The sequence below is a fragment of the Pongo pygmaeus genome, chromosome 1 (assembly GCF_028885625.2).
Source record: "Pongo pygmaeus isolate AG05252 chromosome 1, NHGRI_mPonPyg2-v2.0_pri, whole genome shotgun sequence".
Taxonomy (NCBI): Eukaryota; Metazoa; Chordata; class Mammalia; order Primates; family Hominidae; genus Pongo; species Pongo pygmaeus.
Window position 1 is genome coordinate 193,820,260 of NC_072373.2, and position 18,574 is coordinate 193,838,833.

Sequence of the window (18,574 nt, forward strand, 5' to 3'; positions counted from 1 at the left end):
TATGTCCTCTAGTAAAGTTTTGTAGTTTTCTTGATATAGGAATTGCACATTTATGGTAAGGTATTTTATTTTTTTGTTGTTGCTTTTGTGAGTAGGGTCTCTTTTTTTCCCCTATAATTCCTTGCTGTTTATTGCTGCTATGTGGGGAGGCTATATGTTTTTCTATATTTGTATGATGGCCTCTTGATGAGCTCTCTGTTTGCTTTCTGCTAGGTTTTCCCCTGATTCTCTTGTGTTTTTAAGAGAACCATAATAATCATCTGCAAGTAGTATTAATTGTGTCTCTTTTCTGATTGCAACATCATGATTTGTTATTTTCGTCTTATTCATATCATGATTTTAAGGAATATTTTATTACGGAGAATGTCTGCCATACACACATAGAGTAGCATGTGCCCCTCATCTGGCCCCAGCAAAACCCATGGCCTCTTCTGCCCCATCTGTACTCACTTTGCATCATGTGAGTAAAATTCTTCCCACGTTTTGAATCCAATTTCAGTCACTGTACCGTATCATCCTATGCTTTGATTGATAATGCCTACAAGTTGTTCTGCCATATGGGTGGGTTTTAATATATTGAGTAATCTCTTGCTTTTGGACATTAAGCTGTTTCTATTTTTTTCAATATTATGTAAAAAAACCTTATCCATAACTGTGTTTATATATCTCCAACTTTCTCTAAATTTATATTCCTAGAAATGGAATTACTGGGTCATATGGTATTTTGATCATTTATTTCCCTTTAAACACATACACACAATCACGATGGCTTTTCTGATGAGAAATGTAACACATGTTCACTGCAGAACTTTTTAAAAATACAGAAAAACACAAAGAAGGAAATTAAATTTACCCATGAGCCTACCACTCAGAGAAAACCACCCTTAACTTTTGGTACGAATTCTTCTTGTCTTGTTTTATGCACGTGCTCGGCATGTCGATGCACACCTGTGTGGATGCACATGCATACACACTTAAGTGTTACAAACTGTAAGCATGCTGGAGTACTCTGGAAGGGACACAGTTATGTGTTCACGTGTTAAAACGTTACGCTTTTTTCTTTTTAATAGATTTTATTTTTTGGAGCAGTTTTACGTTCACAGCAAAAACTGAGTGGAAGGCGCAGAGATTTCCCATATACCCCCTGCCCACACACATGCATAGCCTCCTCCATTATCAACATCTGCCACCAGAGAGGTACATTTGTTACAATGAATGGACTTATACTGACACACCATCATCATCCAAAGTCCATAGTTTACATTAAGGTTCACTCTTGGTGGTGTACATTCTGTGGGTTTCGACTAATGTATAATGACATGTATTCACCATAATAGTATCATACAGAATCATTTGACTACCCTAAAAATCCTCTGTGTTTTTACCAATGCATCTCTCCCTCCTCCACCTGCTGGAAGCCACTGCTTTTTTCACTACCTCCATAGTTATGCCTTTTCCAGAATGTCAGTAGTTGAAATCATATAGTCTGTAGCCTTTTCACATTGGCTTCATTCGCTTAGTGATAGGCACTTAAGTTTTATCCTTATCTTTTCATGGCTTGATAGCTCATTTCTTTTACGTGCTGAGTAATATTCCATTGTCTGGATGTAGCCAGTTTGTGTATCCACTCACCTACTGAAGGATATCTTGGTTTCCCCCATGTTTGGGCAATCATGAATAAAGCTGCTGTACACATCCGTGTGCAGGCTTTTGTGTGGACATATTTTCAACTCCTTTGTGTAAATATGAAGGAGTGCCATTGCTGGCTTGCGTGGTAAGAGTATGCTTAATTTCATAAGCAATTGAAAAACTTGTCTTTCAAAGTGGCTGTACCATTTTGCATTCTCACCAGCAATGAATGAGGGCTCCTGTTGCCCTGCATCCTTGCCAGCCTTTGGTGTTGCTAGTGTTCTGAATTTTGGCCATTCTAACAGATGTGTAGTGGTATCTTGTTGTTGTTTTAATTTACATTTCCCCAATGACATATAATATGGAGTATCTTCATATGCTTATTTTCCGTCTGTATATCTTCTGTTAAGGTCTTTGGCCCACTTTTTAATAAGGTTGTTTGTTTTCTTATTGTTGAATTTTAAAAGTGGTTTGCATATGTTGGATAATAGTCCATCATCAGGCCGGGCGTGTGGCTCACGGTAATCCCAGCACTTTGGGAGGCCGAGGCAGACAGATCACTTGAGGTCAGGAGTTCAAGACCAGCCTGGCCAAGATGGTGAAACCCTGTCTCTACTAAAAATACAAAAATTAGCCGGATGTGGTGGTGGACGCCTGTAATCCCAGCTACTCAGGAGGCTGAGAGAGGAGAATCACTCGAACCCAGGAGGCAAGGGTTGCAGTGAGCCGAGGTTGTACCACTGCACACCAGCCTGGGCAACAGAGCAAGACCCTGTTTCAAAAAAAAAAAAAAAAGTAGTCCATCATCAGATATGTCCCAGTCAGTGGCTTCGTTTTTCATTCTCTTTACTGTGTCTTGTGCAGAGCAGAAAAGTTTAATTTTAATGTAGTCCAGCTTATCAATTATTTCTTTCATGGATCATGCCTTTGGTATTATATCTAAAAAGCCATTGCCAAACCCAAGTTTGGCAATTTATAGTTTTGCATTGTACATTTAGGTCTCTGATACATTTTGAGTTCATTTTTGTGAAGGGTGTAAGGTCTGTGTCTAGATGCTTTTTTGCATGTGGATGTCCAGTTGTTCCAGCCCTTTTGTTGAAAAGTCTATCTTTTCTCCACTGTATTGCCTTTGCTCCCTTGTCAAAGATCAGTCGACTTTATTTATGTGGGTCTGTATCTGAATTCTCCATTCTGTTCCAATGATCTATTTGTCTGTCTATATGCCAACGTCACGCTGTCTTGATTACTATAGCTTTATAGCAAGTCTTGAAGTTGAGCCGTGTCGATCTCCCAATGTTGTTCTTCTCCTTCAATATTGTGTTGATTATTCTGGTCTTTTGCCTCTCTATGTACACTTTAGAATCAGTTTGTCTATAGCCACAGAATAACTTGCTGAGATTTTGATTGGGATTGCACTGTATCTATAAATCAATTTGGGAAAAACTCATATCTTGAAAATAATCGACTTTTCTTATCCATGAACATTGAAGGTCTCTCGATTTATTTAGTTATTCTTTGATTTCTTTCATTAGAGTTGTGAGTTTTACCTCAAATATATCTTGTACATATTTTGTTAGATTTATAACCCAAGTGTTTCTTTTCTTTGCATGCTAATGTAAGTAGTCTTGTTTCTATTTCAAATTCCATTTGTTCATTGCTGGTATATAGAAAAGCAATTGACTTTTGCGTATTAACTGTATATTCTGCCACCTTTCTATAATTGCTTATTAGTTCCAAGAGGTAGTTTTCTCTTTTGTTCCTGATTCATGTGGATTTTCTACATAGGGGATCGTGTCACCTGTAAACAAAGACAGTTTTATTTCTTCCTCCCCAATCTGAATTTCTTTCATTTCCTTTTCTTGTCTTATTGCATTTGCTAGGACTTCCAGTGTGATGTTGAAAAGCAGTGGGAGAGGGGACATCCTTCCCTTGTACCTGATTTTAGCGGGAAAGCTTCAAGTTTCTCACTATTATGTATGATGTCAACTGTAGGGTTTTTGTAGATGTGCTTGAGAAGAATGTGTATTCTGCTATTAATATTCTTATGAAGTTGAGGACATTCCCCTTTATTCTTACTTTACTGAGAGTTTTTATTATTAATGGGGTGTTGAATTTTGTCAAATGCATTTTCTGCATCTGTTGATATGATCACGTGATTTTTCTTCTTTGGCCTGTTGATATTGATATAATAGATTACATTAATTGATTTTTAAATCTTGAAACAGCCTTGCATACCTGGGGTAAATCCCACTTGTTTGTGTTATGTAGTTCTTTTAATGCATTTTTGGATTCAATTTGCTAACATTTTGTTGAGAATTTCTGCATCTGTATCAAGAGATATTGATCTGCAGTTTTATTTCTTGTGATGTCTTCGTCTGGTTTTGGTATTAGAGTAATGCAGGCCTTGTAAAATGAAACAAGGCCGCTTCTGTTTTCTGAAATAGAGTGTAGAGAATTTGTATTATTTCTTTCTTAAATGTTTAGTAGAATTTACCAGTGAACCCATCTGGGCCTGATGCTTTCTGCTTTGTAAGGTTTATTATTAATTCAATTTCTTTAATAGAGAGAGTCCTATTCAAATGGTCTCTTTCTTCTTGCGTTAATTTTGACAAATTGTGTTTCGTTCATTTCATCTAGGTTAGCAAATTAGTGGACATAGAGTTATTAATATTCCTCGATAATCTTTTTAATGGCCATGAGATCTGTAGAGATGTCCCCTCTTTCACTTCTGATACTAACAATTTGTATCCTCTCTTTTTTATTCTTAATTGGCCAGATTAGAGGCCTATCAATTTTGTCTGTCTTTTCACATGACCAGCTTTTGGTTTCATTGATATTTTTCTATTGATTTCTTGTTTTCAATTTCATTGATTTCAGATCTAATTTTTATTATTTCTTTTCCTCTGCTTACTTTGGATTTAATTTGCTCCTCTTTTTCTAGTTTCCTGAGGTAGAAACTTGGATTATTAATTTTAGATCTTTCTTCTTTTCTATTTTATGCATTCAGTGCTATAAATTTCTCTCTATGTGCTGCTTTCACTGCATCCCACAAATTTTGATAAGTTATGCTTTCATTTTTATTTAGTTTGAAATATTTTTAAATTTCTTTTCTGACCCATGTGTTATTTGGAAGTATATGGTTTAAGCTGGGCACAGTGGTATGTGGCTGTAGTCCCAGCTACTCTGGAAGCTGAGGTGGGAGGATCACTTGAGCAGAGGAGTTTGAGTCCACATAGCAAGACAAGGAGGAGGAGGAGGGGGAGGAGGAGGAGAAGGAGGAAGAGGAGGAGGAGGAGCAGGAGGGGGAGGAGGAGCATTGCCTAATCTTCAAGTATTTGGGGATTTCCCTGATCTCATTCTGTTATTGATTTCTAGTTCAATTCCATGGTGGTCTAAGAGTAGACATTATATGATTTCCAGTCTTTTAAATTTGTTAAGATGTGCTTTATGGACAGAATGTGGTCTATATTGCTGAATGTTCCATGTGAGCTTGAGAAGAATGTGTATTCTGTTGTTGTTGACTGAAGTAGTCTATAGACATACATTACATCTGATTCACTGAGGCTGTTGTTGAGTTTAACTATAACCTTACTGATTTTCTGTCAACTGGATCAGTCCATTTCGGATAAAAGGGTGTTGAAGTCTCCTAGTAGAATAGTAAATTCATCCCTTTTTCCTTGCCTCATGTATTCTGATGCTCTCTTTTGAGCACATACACATTAATGATTGTTACGTCTTTTTGGATAATTGACCCCTTTATCATTATGTAATGCTTCTCTTTCTCTCTGATAAAGTTCCTTGACCCAAAGTCTTCTCTGTCTGAATACAGCTACTTTCACTTTCTTTTGATTGATATTAGGATGGCATGTCTTCATTCATTTACTTTTTTATTGTGGTAAAATACAAATAACATAAAATTTGCCATCTTAGCCATTTTTAAGTGTACTGTTCAGTGGTACTAAATACATTCATAATGTTGTGCAACCATCAGCACCACTCATCTCCATAACTTTTTTCATCTTGTAAAACTGAAACTCTATAACTCTATACCCATAAAGAATAACTTCACTTTCCCCCCTTCCTGTAGGCCCTGAAAACCACCGTTCTATTTTTTGATTCTCTGATTTTGGCTACTTTAAGTACCTCATATAAGTGGAATCATACAGTATTCGTCTTTTTGTGACTGGCTTATTTCACTTAGCAAGTGAATAAAAAAGTGAATTTTTTAAGTGGAATCATACAGTATTCAATGTTTATTCATGATGTAACATATGTCCGAATTTCCTTCTTTTTTGAGACTGAATAATATTTCATTGTGTGTCTATGCCACATTTTGCTTATTCATCTGTCTGTGCTACATTTTCTTATTCATCCATCTATCAATGGACACTTGTGTTGCTTCCATGTTTTAGCTATTGTAATATTGCTATGAACATGGATGTACAAATATCTGTTTGAGTCTTTGCTTTGAATTCCTTTGGGTATATACCCAGAAGAATTGCTAGATATATAGTAATTCTAGTTTTAATCTTTTGAGGAACCACTATACTGTTTTCCACAGTGGCTTACCATTTTACACTTCCACCAACGGTGCACAAAGGTTCCAATTTCTCCACATCCTCCCCAACACTTATTTTCTTTTTTTATATAGTAGTTATCCTAATGGATAGTACAGTGAGGTAGTATCTCACTGTAGTTTTGATTTGAATTTTTCTAATTATTAGTGATATTGAGCATCTTTTTATATGTTTATTGGCCATTTGTAAATCTTCTTTAGAGAAATGTCAAGTCCTTTATATATTTTTAAACCGGGTTGTTTATTTTTTGTTTTTTTTTTTTTGAGTTTTAAAAGTTCTCTATCTGTTCTGGATATTAATTCCTTATCAGGTGTATGATTTGCAAATATCTTCTCCCATTCTATAGGTTGCATTTTACTCTGTTGATAGTGTCTTTTGATACACAATTTTTTGGAAATTTTTTATTAAGCTCAATTTGTTTTTCTTGTCTTGTCTGTGCCTTTGGTGTCATATCCAAGAGATTATTGCCAAATTCAATGTCATGAAGCCTTTGTTCTATGTTTTCTTCTAAGAGTTTTATAGTTTTAGGACTTACATTTAAGTCTCTGATCCATTTTGAGTTAGTTTTTATATATGGTGTTAAATAAGGATCCAAATTCATTCTTTTACATGTGGATATTCAGTTATCCCAGCATTATTTGTTGAAAAGACTATCCTTTCCCCATCAGTAGTCTTAGCACCTTTGTCAAAAATCATTTAACCATACATGTGAGGTTTTATTTCTGGACTCTATATATAGTTTGTCTTTATGCCAGTATCACACTGTTTTGATTACTCTAGCTTTGTAGTAAGTTTTGAAATCAGGAAATGTCTTCCAACTTTGTTCTTCTTTTTCAAGACTGTTTTTGGCTATTTGGATTCTTTTGCAATTCCGTATGAATTTTAGGATTGGTTTTCCTATTTCTGCAAAAAAATGTCATTGGGATTTTCATTGACATTGAAATGTCATAAGGATTTCATTGAATCTGCAGATCACTTTGGGCAGTATTGACACCTTAACAATATTAAGTCTTCCAGTCCATGAACATGGGATGTATTTACATTTATTGATGTCTTATTTAATTTCCTTCAACAATGTTTTGAAGGGTTTTTTACACTTTAAATTTTATTTTTTGTGGGCACATAATAGGTGTATATATTTATGAGGTTCATGAGATGTTTACCTGTATTATTTTCCTTCTCTCTAAAGAACATCTTTTAATATTTCTTGTAAGGCATACAGGCATGCAATATGCAATAATCACATCATGGGAAATGAAGTAGCCATCCCCTCAAGTATTTATCCTTGTGTTACAAACAATCCAATTACACTCTTTTAGTTTTTAAATGTACAATTAAATTATTCTTGATTATAGTCACCCTATTGTACTATCAAATACTAGTTCTTATTAATTCTTTCTAGTTATCTATTTTGTACCTATTAAGCACCCCTACCTCCCCCCACCCAGCCTACCACTACCTTTCCCAGCCTCTAGTTACCATCCTTCTACTCTCTATCTCCATAATTTCAATTGTTTTGGTTTGAGAGCGTGTGATGTTTATCCTTCTGTGCCTGGCTTATTTCATTTAGTATAATGACCTCCATTTCCATCTATGTTGTTGAAAATGAGAGGATCTCATTCTTTTTATGGCTGAATAGTACTCCATTGTGTATAAGCACCACATTTTCTTTATCCATTCATCTGTTGATGGACACTTAGGTTGCTCCCAAATTTTGGTTATTGCGAACAGTGCTGCAACAAACATAGGTGTGCAGATATCTATTCAATATACTGATTTCCTTTCTTTGGAGTATATATCTAGCAGTGAGATTGCTGGATCATATGGTAGCTCTATTTTCTGTTTTTTGAGGAACCTCCAAACTGTTCTCCAAAGTGGTTGTACTAATTTACATTCCCACCAACGTGGTATGAGGGTTCCCTTTTCTCCACATCCTCAGCAGCATTTATTATTGCCTGTCTTTTGGATATAAGCCATTTTAACTGAGGTGAGACGATGTCTCATTGTAGTTTGGATTTGCATTTTTCTGATGATCAATGATGTGAGCATCTTTTCATATGCCTGCTTGCCATTTATATGTCTTCTTTTGAGGAATGTCTATTTAAATCATTTCCCCATTTTATTTTGTAGTTTTCATTGTACAGGTACAAGTCTTTCATCTCCTTGGTTAACTCCTAAGTAGTTTGTCCTTTGTGAGATTATTAGAAATGGAATTATTTTGTGATTTCCTTTTCAGATTGTTAATTGTTAGGTATAGAAATGCAACTGATTTTGTGTATTGACTTTGTATTCTGTCATTTTGCCAAATTTTATTAGCTCTAACTGATTTTTTGTAAAATATTTGGGGTTTTCTACATATAAGACCATATTATCTGCAGACAGATAATTTTACTTCTTCCTTTCCAACTTGGATGCCTTCTTTTTAATTTTCTTGCCTAACTGCTCTGGATAGAACTTCCAGTAGAATGTTTAATAGAAGTGGTGAACGTGAACATCCTAGCCTTGTCACTGATCTTAGAGGAAAAGCTTTCGTCTCTTACCATTGAGTATGACATTTGCTGTGGGCTATTCATAAATGGCTTTTATTACGTTGAGATAGTTCCCTTCTGTTCCTAGTTGTTGAGTGTCTTTTATCATGAATAGTTGTTGAATTTTGTCAAATGCTGCTTCTGCATTGATTCAGATGATCACATTTTTTTCCTTTATTCTGTTAATATGATGTATTACATTGATCAGTTGTTTTGAACCATCCTTGCATTCCAGGAATAAATTTTTCATCTGTTCATTTACTTTTATTTTATGTGCACCTGTATATCTAAAATAGGTTTATTGTAGACAACATATAGTTGGATCTTGTTTTTTGATCCACTTTGACAATCTCTTTTACTTGATGCATTTAGACCTTTGATGTTTAAAATGAGAATTGATATAATTGGATTAATATCTACCTTATTTGTCACTGTTTTCTATTTGTTGCCCTTGTTCTTTGTTTCTATTTTTGCCTTCCAACCCTTTTCTGCCTTTCATGATTTTAATTGAGCATATTTTATCATTTCATTTCCTCTCCTCACTTAGCATGTCAATTGTACTTTTTTTTAGTAGTTGCCCTAGAGTTTGCAATATACATATGCAACTAATCCAAGTTCATTCTCAAATAATGTTATACTGCTTCACAGGTAGTGTTAGCATTTTATAGTAACAAAATAATCCTAATTCCTCCCTCCCATCCTTATATCATTGCTGTCATTCATTTTGCTCATATGTAAGCCCATATAAGTGAATATTTATGAATACATTGTTGCTATTATTATTTTGAACAAACTATTGTCAATTAAGAATAAGAAAAATACATTTTTTAAAATTTTACCTTCACTTATTCTTTCTTCAGTGTTCTTCTTGTATGTAGATTGAAGTTTTTGACCTATATTATTTTCCTTCTCTCTAAAGAACATCTTTTAATATTTCTTGTAAGGCAGATCTACTGGCAACAAATTTCATTGATTTTTGTTTGTCAGAGAAAGTCTTTATTTCTCTCCACTTTTGAAGGATAATTTCTCAAGATACAGAATTATAGGTTGGTTTTTATTTTCTCTCAATACTTTATATATTTCACTTCACCCTCTTCTTGCTTGCATGGTTTCTGAAGAGAAGTCAGATGTAATTCTTATCTTTTTTCCTCCATAGATAAGACGTATTTTTCTTCGGGCTTGTTGGGATTTTTTTCTTGATCTTTGATTTTCTATTGTTTGAAAATGATATGTCTCAGTGTCATTTTGGGGACATATTTCCTGCTTTGTGCTTGGTGTTCTCTAAGGATCCTAGATCTGTGGTTTGGTGTCTGACATTAATTTGAGGAAAGTCGTTATTGTTTCAAATATTTCTCCTGATCATTTCTCTCTTCCTTCTCCTTCTTGCATTTCCATTAGGCATTTTTACATCCACAGTTTTTGGATATTCTGTTTTCTTCTTCCAGTCTTTCTGCTCTTTGCTTTTCAGTTTTGGAAGTTTCTATTGAGATATCCTCAAGCTCAGAGACCCACTTCTCAGCTGTGTTCAGTCTACTTATAAGCACATCAAAGGCACTCTTCATTTCTGTTACAGTGTTTTGTTTTGTTTTGCTTTTTATCTCTAACATTTCTTTTTTTTTTTCTTAGAATTCCCATCTCTTTGCCTATCTGTTCTTGCATGCTCTCCTCTTTATCCATTAGAGCCCTTAGCATATTAATCATAGTTGTTTTGAATTTCTGGTCTGATAATTCCAAAATCCATGCCATATCTGAATCTGGTTCTGATGCTTGCTCTGTCTCTTCAAACTACGGTTTTTATGCCTTTTAGTATGCCCTGTAATTTTTTCTTGATAGCTGGACATGATGCACTGGGTAAAAGGAACTGCTGAAAATAAGGCCTTTAGTGATTTAGTGGTAAGGGGTGGGGAGAGGGGGACGCATTCTACAGTGCTATGATTACGTCTCAGTCTTTTGGTGAGCCTGTGCCCCTGGGCTGTGAACTTCACAGGTGCTTCTCCCCCACCTCCCCCGCAACACACACGTGTAGATGGAATAGGATGGCTAAGGTGGGCTGGAGTTGAGTATTTCCCTTCCACCAGGTCAATTAGTCTCTCATGAAACCCCAGCAGGTTGGGCTCTGGCTAACTAGTTTCCCCCGAGGACAAACCTTGTTAAAAAGAACAGAATGCTCTGGCATATTTTGAAATGATTCCTTTTCCCCTTCCACTACCAGAAGCACATGGGGATTTTTCTCCAATATTCACTTAAGAACCTGGTAGAATTCCAGGAGTAAAACTCACAAAAGCGTGGGGGCCCAGTGAAGGCCTCCCCTGAGGTTTTTGTCTCTCAGACTTATCCACACTGAGCCTCCAGCAACTAGTCAATTACACTTTCGGTTTTCCTGCCTGCACACCAATTCCCATGGAGGTTTCTGCTCCAATAATTTGTAATTCTCTCTATTTACCTATCTCTCCAATTCTGGGGGCAGTGGTTTGCACTGTGACCTCACTTCTCTTACAGATCTAAGAAGAGTTCTTGATTTTTCAGTTTGTTCAGCTTTCACTGGTTGTTAGGACAGAGTGGCCACTTTCAAGCTTGTCATATGCCAGACGAGAGACTGGGAACCACTACTTTTTAGAATTTTCAAAACAATTAAAACAATCCAAATACCCATCAACTGGTGGATAGAAAAATAAAATGTGGTACATCTATACAAAGTAATATTATTTAGCAATAAAGAGGAATAAAGTACTGATACGTAACACTAATATGGATGAACCGCAAAAGCACATGAAATGCAAAAAGCCAGATGCAAAAGACCACCTATTGCATGATTCCATTTATATGAATGTTCAGAAAAGACAAAAAGTAAATTAGTGGTTGCCTGGGAGTGGGATGAAAACTATAATTGACTGTAAATGGGCACGGGGGTTCCTATTGGGTGATGGGAAGGTTCTAAAACAGGATTGTGCTTACGGTCATAGAACTCAGTAAATTTACTAAAAATCATTGTACACTTTAAAACAGGTGAATCCTGTAGAATGTAATAATACCTCAACCAAATCAATTATTAAAAATAATAAAGGTTTAATTGGAAAAAATATAGAAAGGCATTAAGAACAAAACAAGAAATGTCTTCTTATGTTAAAGACATAAGTTCCTCTTCTTCTTCCTCTTCTAAAGGGAATTGTACTGCACCTCTGCCAGAAACCCTCACTGTTCACTTAAAAATATATCATGGGTATTTCCTGTGTCATTAAATTTTTGTGATTATATGTAAATACATAGACAATAGTTTACTATTTCTCTGGTTGAACGTCCCTAGATCTCCTTCCCCATACATGATCCATATGCCCACTGTTGTTGTTGGAGTCCATTTCTAGATATCAAAGTCCCGAGTCACAGGTGTGGACGTTTTTAGGGCTTTTGGTAAGTTTCTAATGTCGATCTCAACAGGCTGGGTATACATTTCCCCCTCCACCCACAGTTAAACAGGTGTCTCTTTCTAAACAACTATTCCCGCACCAAAGCTGGAGCCATGGTTTATTTTGTATCTTCACCAACTGGATGAGCAAAAAATGGTATCTCATTGTTGGTTTAAATTGAATTTATTTTAATTATTAGGGACGTTGCACACTTCTTCATACGTTAATAGCTCCTTTGTATTATTTTCTTTTCTTTTGTTAAATGTTCATACTTGTCCTTTGCACATTTTTCTATGGGAGTATTTTTCCTTTTTGTAGAATTTAAGTGCTTTTTATAAAATAAGAGCACCCATCTTTATGCTCCCACATATGTTACAAATATTTATTTCAAGTTTGTGTTTGTAATTTAATTTTGTTTATAGTTTTTAATGGGTAGAAGTTTTATGTTATTTTTGTGGAGCTATCAATCTTTCTTTTATGGTTTCTGAAGTTTTTGAAAGGCTTAGAAAGACCTCCTCTACCCAATATTGTATAATATTCACCTATATTTTCTTTTTTGGTACTTTTATAGTATTTTATCTGCTCCTCCCCTTACCCATTTGCCATTAATCTTTAATTTATCTGGAATTTATTTTAGATTAAGATTGAATTCTAACTTAAATTTCTTCCAAGTAATTGAATAATTGTCACAGCACAGTTAATGAATAATTCATTTACTTACTGATTGGAACTAGCCATCTTTCTCATGTTTTAAATACTTATCTCTACTTGAGTCTCTTTATGGGAGCTTTTATCCTGTTCCTTTGATCTATCTGTGTTTTCATATGCTACTACAACATGAATTTAATTATTTGGCTTAATGATATATTTTAAAATCTGGCAGTACGAGTCACCTCTCATTCTTTCTAAAACATGTTTTGGTCATTAGTTCATGTTTAGTCTTCCAGATACATTTTAGAGTCATTTTATCAGGAAAAGAAAAATCCTTTCATGATTCTGATTGGAATTAAACTGAAAAATTAATTTGGAAAAACTGACACCTCTACACATGAACTTTACTATTCAGAAACACACCATGCCTCTTCACTTAAGGCTATGTTTATATCTCTCATTAAAGGTGTTTTTTTATTTGTTTTGGTCATTTTTTATTTTTTTTTTCTTTTTATTTTTGTAAAGACAAAGTGTCACTATGTTGCTCAAGTTGATCTTGAACTCTTGGCTTCAATCTTCATCTTCCTGCCTCGGCCTCCGGAAGCGTTGGGATTACAGGCATAAGCTACTGCTCCCAGCCTGTTTTTGTCATGTTTTAAAACTGGAATTGCAGCCCGGTGCAATGGCTCACACCTGTAATCCGAGCACTTTGGGAGGGAGGCCAAGGCAGGTGGCTCACCTGAGGTCAAGGGTTCCAGACCAGCCTGGCCAACATGGTGAAACCCCATCTCTACTAAAAATACAAAAATTATCCGGGTGTAGTGGCATGTGCCTGTAGTCCCAGCAACTTGAGAGACTGAGGTTGGAGAACCGCTTGAACCTGGGAAGCGGAGGCTGCAGTGAGCAGAGATTGTGCCATTGCACTCCAGCCTGAGCAACAAGAGTGAAACTCCATCTCAAATGAATAAATAAATAAAACGGGAATTGCACACTTCTTATTTGGTTTATTATTAGTTATTTAATGTTTTTGCTGATATTGTAAAAGGAATTCATTTGCTATTAAGTTTTTTTACTGATTGTCACTGATATGAAGAAACACTATTAATTTGTGCTCACTGGTCATTTAACTTAACTCTCCTACTAGCTCTTACTTGTTTTCATGTTTAGGAATTATTTTAAGGGTTTTTATATCATTTGCAAATAAGAGTTTATTTCTTTACAAATGTTGTGCCTCTAAATTATTTTTCTTTCTTATTTCATTGGTTAATGGTGTGGTGCGAATCCTCCCCCATGCCTCTTATTTTTCTTTAATGAGAATGCCTCTAGTTTTTCACCATTAGTATGATATTAAAGGCTGATTTAAGCTAAAAAAGCTTCAAGGAAGTATTTCTTCTGGTGCTATTTTATTAAGCATTCTTAACAGCAATAGATACTGGATTTTATTAAATGCCATCTTGCATTTTATGGGTTGATTATATTTTTTTTTCTTATTTGAACTATTGATGTGGTGGAATGATATTCATAGATTTATTTATATTGAACCAGTCTTAGATTCCTAGAACAAAACTCTGCATAGTCATGGTATGTTATCCTGGTAATATCCTGGTAGATTCTGCTTGCCAGAATTCTATTGAGAATTTTCACAGCAATATTAATAAGTTGGTAATCTTATTTTGGCCCTGTCAGGCTCTGTTATCAGGAATTTGCTGGTTGAGTGAAATGAATGAGGAGGATTTTCGTATTTCTTGTGCTCCTGCACACTTTCTAGGTATGGCAGTTACCTAGGATATTATTGAACATTTCAGGGAGCAGGCAGCTTGTCTATAAAACCTTTTGAGCCAAGCATGCTTGCTAGAGCTCCATCCCTCCTCCCAACCACACACAATTTTACTCATCCTTCACAGGAGGAATCTTCGAGTATGCGGACGGCCCCAACGCCCAGGTCATGAATGCTGAGGAGCACGCCTTTCGATTTTCTGCCAACATCATCAACAGGAACAGGACTCTGCTGCCCAACACAACCTTGACCTATGACATACAGAGGATTCACTTCCATGACAGCTTCGAGGCGACCAAAAAGGGTGAGTGTGCAGCTCCTGCCTCTGTTCTCTTCCCGGCCTGGTGAGGGGAAGTGCTGCATTTGCTGTCCGAGATCCTGGGAACGGGCCAGAGCTCCAAGCCTTTTCTACCTGGTTTGGGCTTGGAGCCAGACTGCCTGGACTTGCATCCTAGCAACTCCAATATTAGTTGTGTGACCTTGGACAAAATACCCTGTGCCTCAGTTTTCTCATCTGCACAATGGATGCATTCCTATAAAGTGCTTAGAATAGTAAGCACTGGCATGTTGGAAGTACCATGTAGGACTTTACTCTTATTGCACTTGGCTTCTTTGCCCTCCACATACTGAGCCACCAGGTCAGACCCAATTTCTGTGTCCCACCCACCTGCTTCTCCTTGCCTTGTATTCTGGCAGAGTCCCTGATATCGAGCGCAGTTACCGCTGACTTTTTTTTTTTATTTTTTAGACAGAGTCTCATTCTGTTGCCCAGGCTGGAGTACAGTGGCGCGATCTCTGCTCACTGCAACCTCCGCCTCCCAGGTTCAAGCAATTCTCCTCTCTCCACCTCCTGAGTAGCTGGGACTACAGCACATGCCACCACACCCAGCTAATTTTTTGTATTTTTAGTAGAGCTAGGGTTTCACCATGTTGGCCAGCCTGGTCTTGAACTCCTGACCTTAGGTGATCTGCCCACCTCGGCCTCCCAAAGTACTGGGATTACAGGTGTGAGCCACTGCGCCCAGCCATTCTGACATTTTTGAGGCCACTCTGCTGAATCTCAGAGCTGATCTGCAGACAGTCAAGAGGTGCCCCACCCTGGTTTAGCCTGGATCATCCGAAGAGTGATCCTTCACCCGTGACCCCTCTCTCTGCTGTTGTGCCCGCTCCCTGCCTGTGTCCTCCCACTCTTTTCCCAGCATGCCCTGCAGCCTACCTTGTGCAGTGAAGTGTCCATCTCCCTGCTGAGAGTCTATGCTGACACCCTCTGCCCGGCCTTGTCCAGCTAGAAAATGACTGAACTCAACCAAAACTACTCAATAAAAAGGTCAGAACACAGAACAAACGCCTGGAATCAGAGTGCAGAGACCCTCGTGGGTACAACCACCCACAAAAAGCTAGACTGGGTTTTCTGTCTATGTTTTCTAAAAATTACTAAAATAATACAATGACTCCCTAGCGGTACCCCTGTGATTCAGCACAGGGACCTTCCCCAGCCAGGCAGGGAACCCCGGGGCAGAGTTTCTGAGCCCTCCCAGAGTTATTTCCTCCAGGAAATTATAGTCCCGCCCTATGTGAAACTGCCAAGTTGTTGGTGAGCAGGCCCAAAACAGAAACGTCCTAGCTCCTGAAAATCTAGCCCTGGGCTTCCAAGTGACCAAAGCCACAAACCCTCCACTCCCCGCCTCCCCCCAACCGGATGACATGACTTGCTTTCTTAAATTCTTGGATGGAACATCTCATGGGCTTTCCCCAAATCATCATCAGAGCCCATGAGGGCCTTTCCAGTCTAACCCCAACCTGACCTTCCAGCCACATCCATACCATCTGCTCCCTTAGGCCCTGGGTTCTAGCCACACCTGCCCTCCTCAGGGTGCCATGCTTCCTCCCACCTCTGGGCTTCCGTACATGCTGCCCCCTCTGCTTGTAATTCCCTTTCTCCAGCCCACCTTCTCCTGTCCTTTGCCTGGCCAACTCATCCTTCTCTTCTCAAACTTCCAGTCCTCAGGGAGACCCTCCCCGAACCCCTAGACAAGGTCAGGTCTCCTTGCTTTCATCTTATAACACTCTGAACTTTTCTTTCACAAGCCTGACCTGTGTCTATGAAAGAGAGGTCATGTGATTATTGTTAATTTCTTCCACATGTCTGCAAGCCCCCGTGTCTTTTTACTGCTCCACTGTAGAACCTGGCATGGGCCTGGCATGCAGGAGGCACAAAATCAGTCCTGGTAGTTTGATCGGATGCACAAATGAAAGTGTGTCAAACCCACTTAACGAACATTGTTCCTTACGATCCCTGCAGGAAAAAAGGCCCTGCCCTTTATAGGTCATGCCCAAGGAAGCTAGGTCATAGGACCAATAACTATAACAACTAGAAAATGAGAGAGAGCTACAGAAGTGTTGTGGTACAAGCAGGAAGGCTTCCTGGAGGAGGAGAGGTTTGAGATGAGCTTTGAAGGATGGTGGGAAAGAGTGAGGAGTGGGATAAGGCAGAAGGTGGAGTGGAAAATGCAAGTTGTTTGAAGGAGCCAGTTTATGCACTTGAGAAGTCTGTTGAGCACCCACTGTGTGCCAGGTGCTGGGGATCCCAAAGTGTTTAAGACAGAGGTGGCTGGTTCCTGCGACCATGGAGCTTATAATCTAGAGGATAAAGCAACAGGTGCCATACTGAGAGTTGCAGGAGAGAGTTCAGGAAAGGGAGGGTGAAGCGTTAGCTTGGTCAAGGAACATGATATAAGAAACAGACACCTACTCAAGCTAGATCAAGAAAAAAGGAACTGCCACCCAAATCAAGATATAGACCATGTGAGCCCTCCAGAAGCCCCCGTGGCCCTCCCAGTCATTCCTCTCCCAAGGTCACCACCATTCTGACTGCTGGTGCCCCACACTGGGTTTTGCTGTTTTTGAACTTTACATAAATGAAATCATTCAGTGTCTACTCTTTTAAGCCTTGCTCTTTGCTTTGTCTTGTATCCGTGAGATTGTCTACATGGTTGAATATACTGGTCTTCATTGATGTACAGTGTTCTGTTACATGAATATGCCCCATTTTAAATCCATTTCACTTTTGTTGCACTTACGTGTTGGTTTCTGCTTGGGGCTATTACCTGCATTGCTGCTGTGAGCATTCGTGTAGGTGTCTTGTGATGCACATGTATACTCATTTTTGTTGGGTATATACTTAGGAGTGGAAGTGTGCGGGTCACAGAATGTGCATGTGTTCAGCCAAACAGTTTTCCAAAAGCTGCTGCACAGTCTGCACTCCCCACAGCTATGTTTGAGAGTGGCACTTGCCCTACATCTTCACTAGCACTTGGTAAAGTCAGTTTTATTTTTAAATTTTGGCCATTCTGGTGGTTTCTGTAGTGAGTGTCATTATATATATGTAGCGAGCCTCTGTCTCTCTCTCTCACTCTCTCTCTCTCACTATATATATATATTTTTTTTTTTTTTGAGGTGGAATTTCACTCTCGTTGCCCAGGCTGGAGTGCAGTGGTGCCACCTCAGCTCATTGCAACCTCCGCCTCTTGGGTTCAAGCAATTCTCCTGCCTCAGCCTCCCAAGTAGCTGGGATTACAGGCATCCACCACCACACCCAAATAATTTTTGTATTTTTAGTAGAGGTAGGGTTTCATCATGTTGGCCAGGCTGGTCTCGAACTCCTGACCTCGTGATCCACCCGCGTCAGCCTCCCAAAGTGCTAGGATTACAAGTATGAGCCACCACACCCGGCCTATATTCTTGATTTATATATTCTTGCGTCCTTTGTTGGAGAGATATCTCTATTGCATATATGCATTACATGTGGGCTTCCCTTTACATTCTCTTAACAGTTTCTTTTGAGGAGCAAAGTTCTTAATTTAAAGAAGTCCAATTTATCAATATTTTCCATTATGGTTAATGTATTTTGTGTTGTTTGAGAAGTCTTTGTCTAACCTAAGGTTATGAAGATAGTCTCTCATTTTTCTCCTAGAAGTGCTGTTGTTTTATCTTTCATAGTTAGCTCTG

At 38.0% G+C, this 18,574-nt stretch overlaps 1 protein-coding gene across 3 annotated transcripts in view; it reads left to right on the forward strand.

Moving 5' to 3' along the window:
- The window catches only part of GRIK3 (glutamate ionotropic receptor kainate type subunit 3), a 237,973-nt gene that overhangs the window by 127,696 nt on the left and 91,703 nt on the right, over positions 1 to 18,574 (forward strand). For all 3 annotated transcript variants that reach the window (XM_063657508.1, XM_054448627.2, XM_054448636.2), the window contains exon 2: positions 14,694 to 14,870. In XM_063657508.1, coding sequence (XP_063513578.1) covers positions 14,694 to 14,870 — 177 coding nt within the window. The remainder of the gene's footprint in view (positions 1 to 14,693; positions 14,871 to 18,574) is intronic.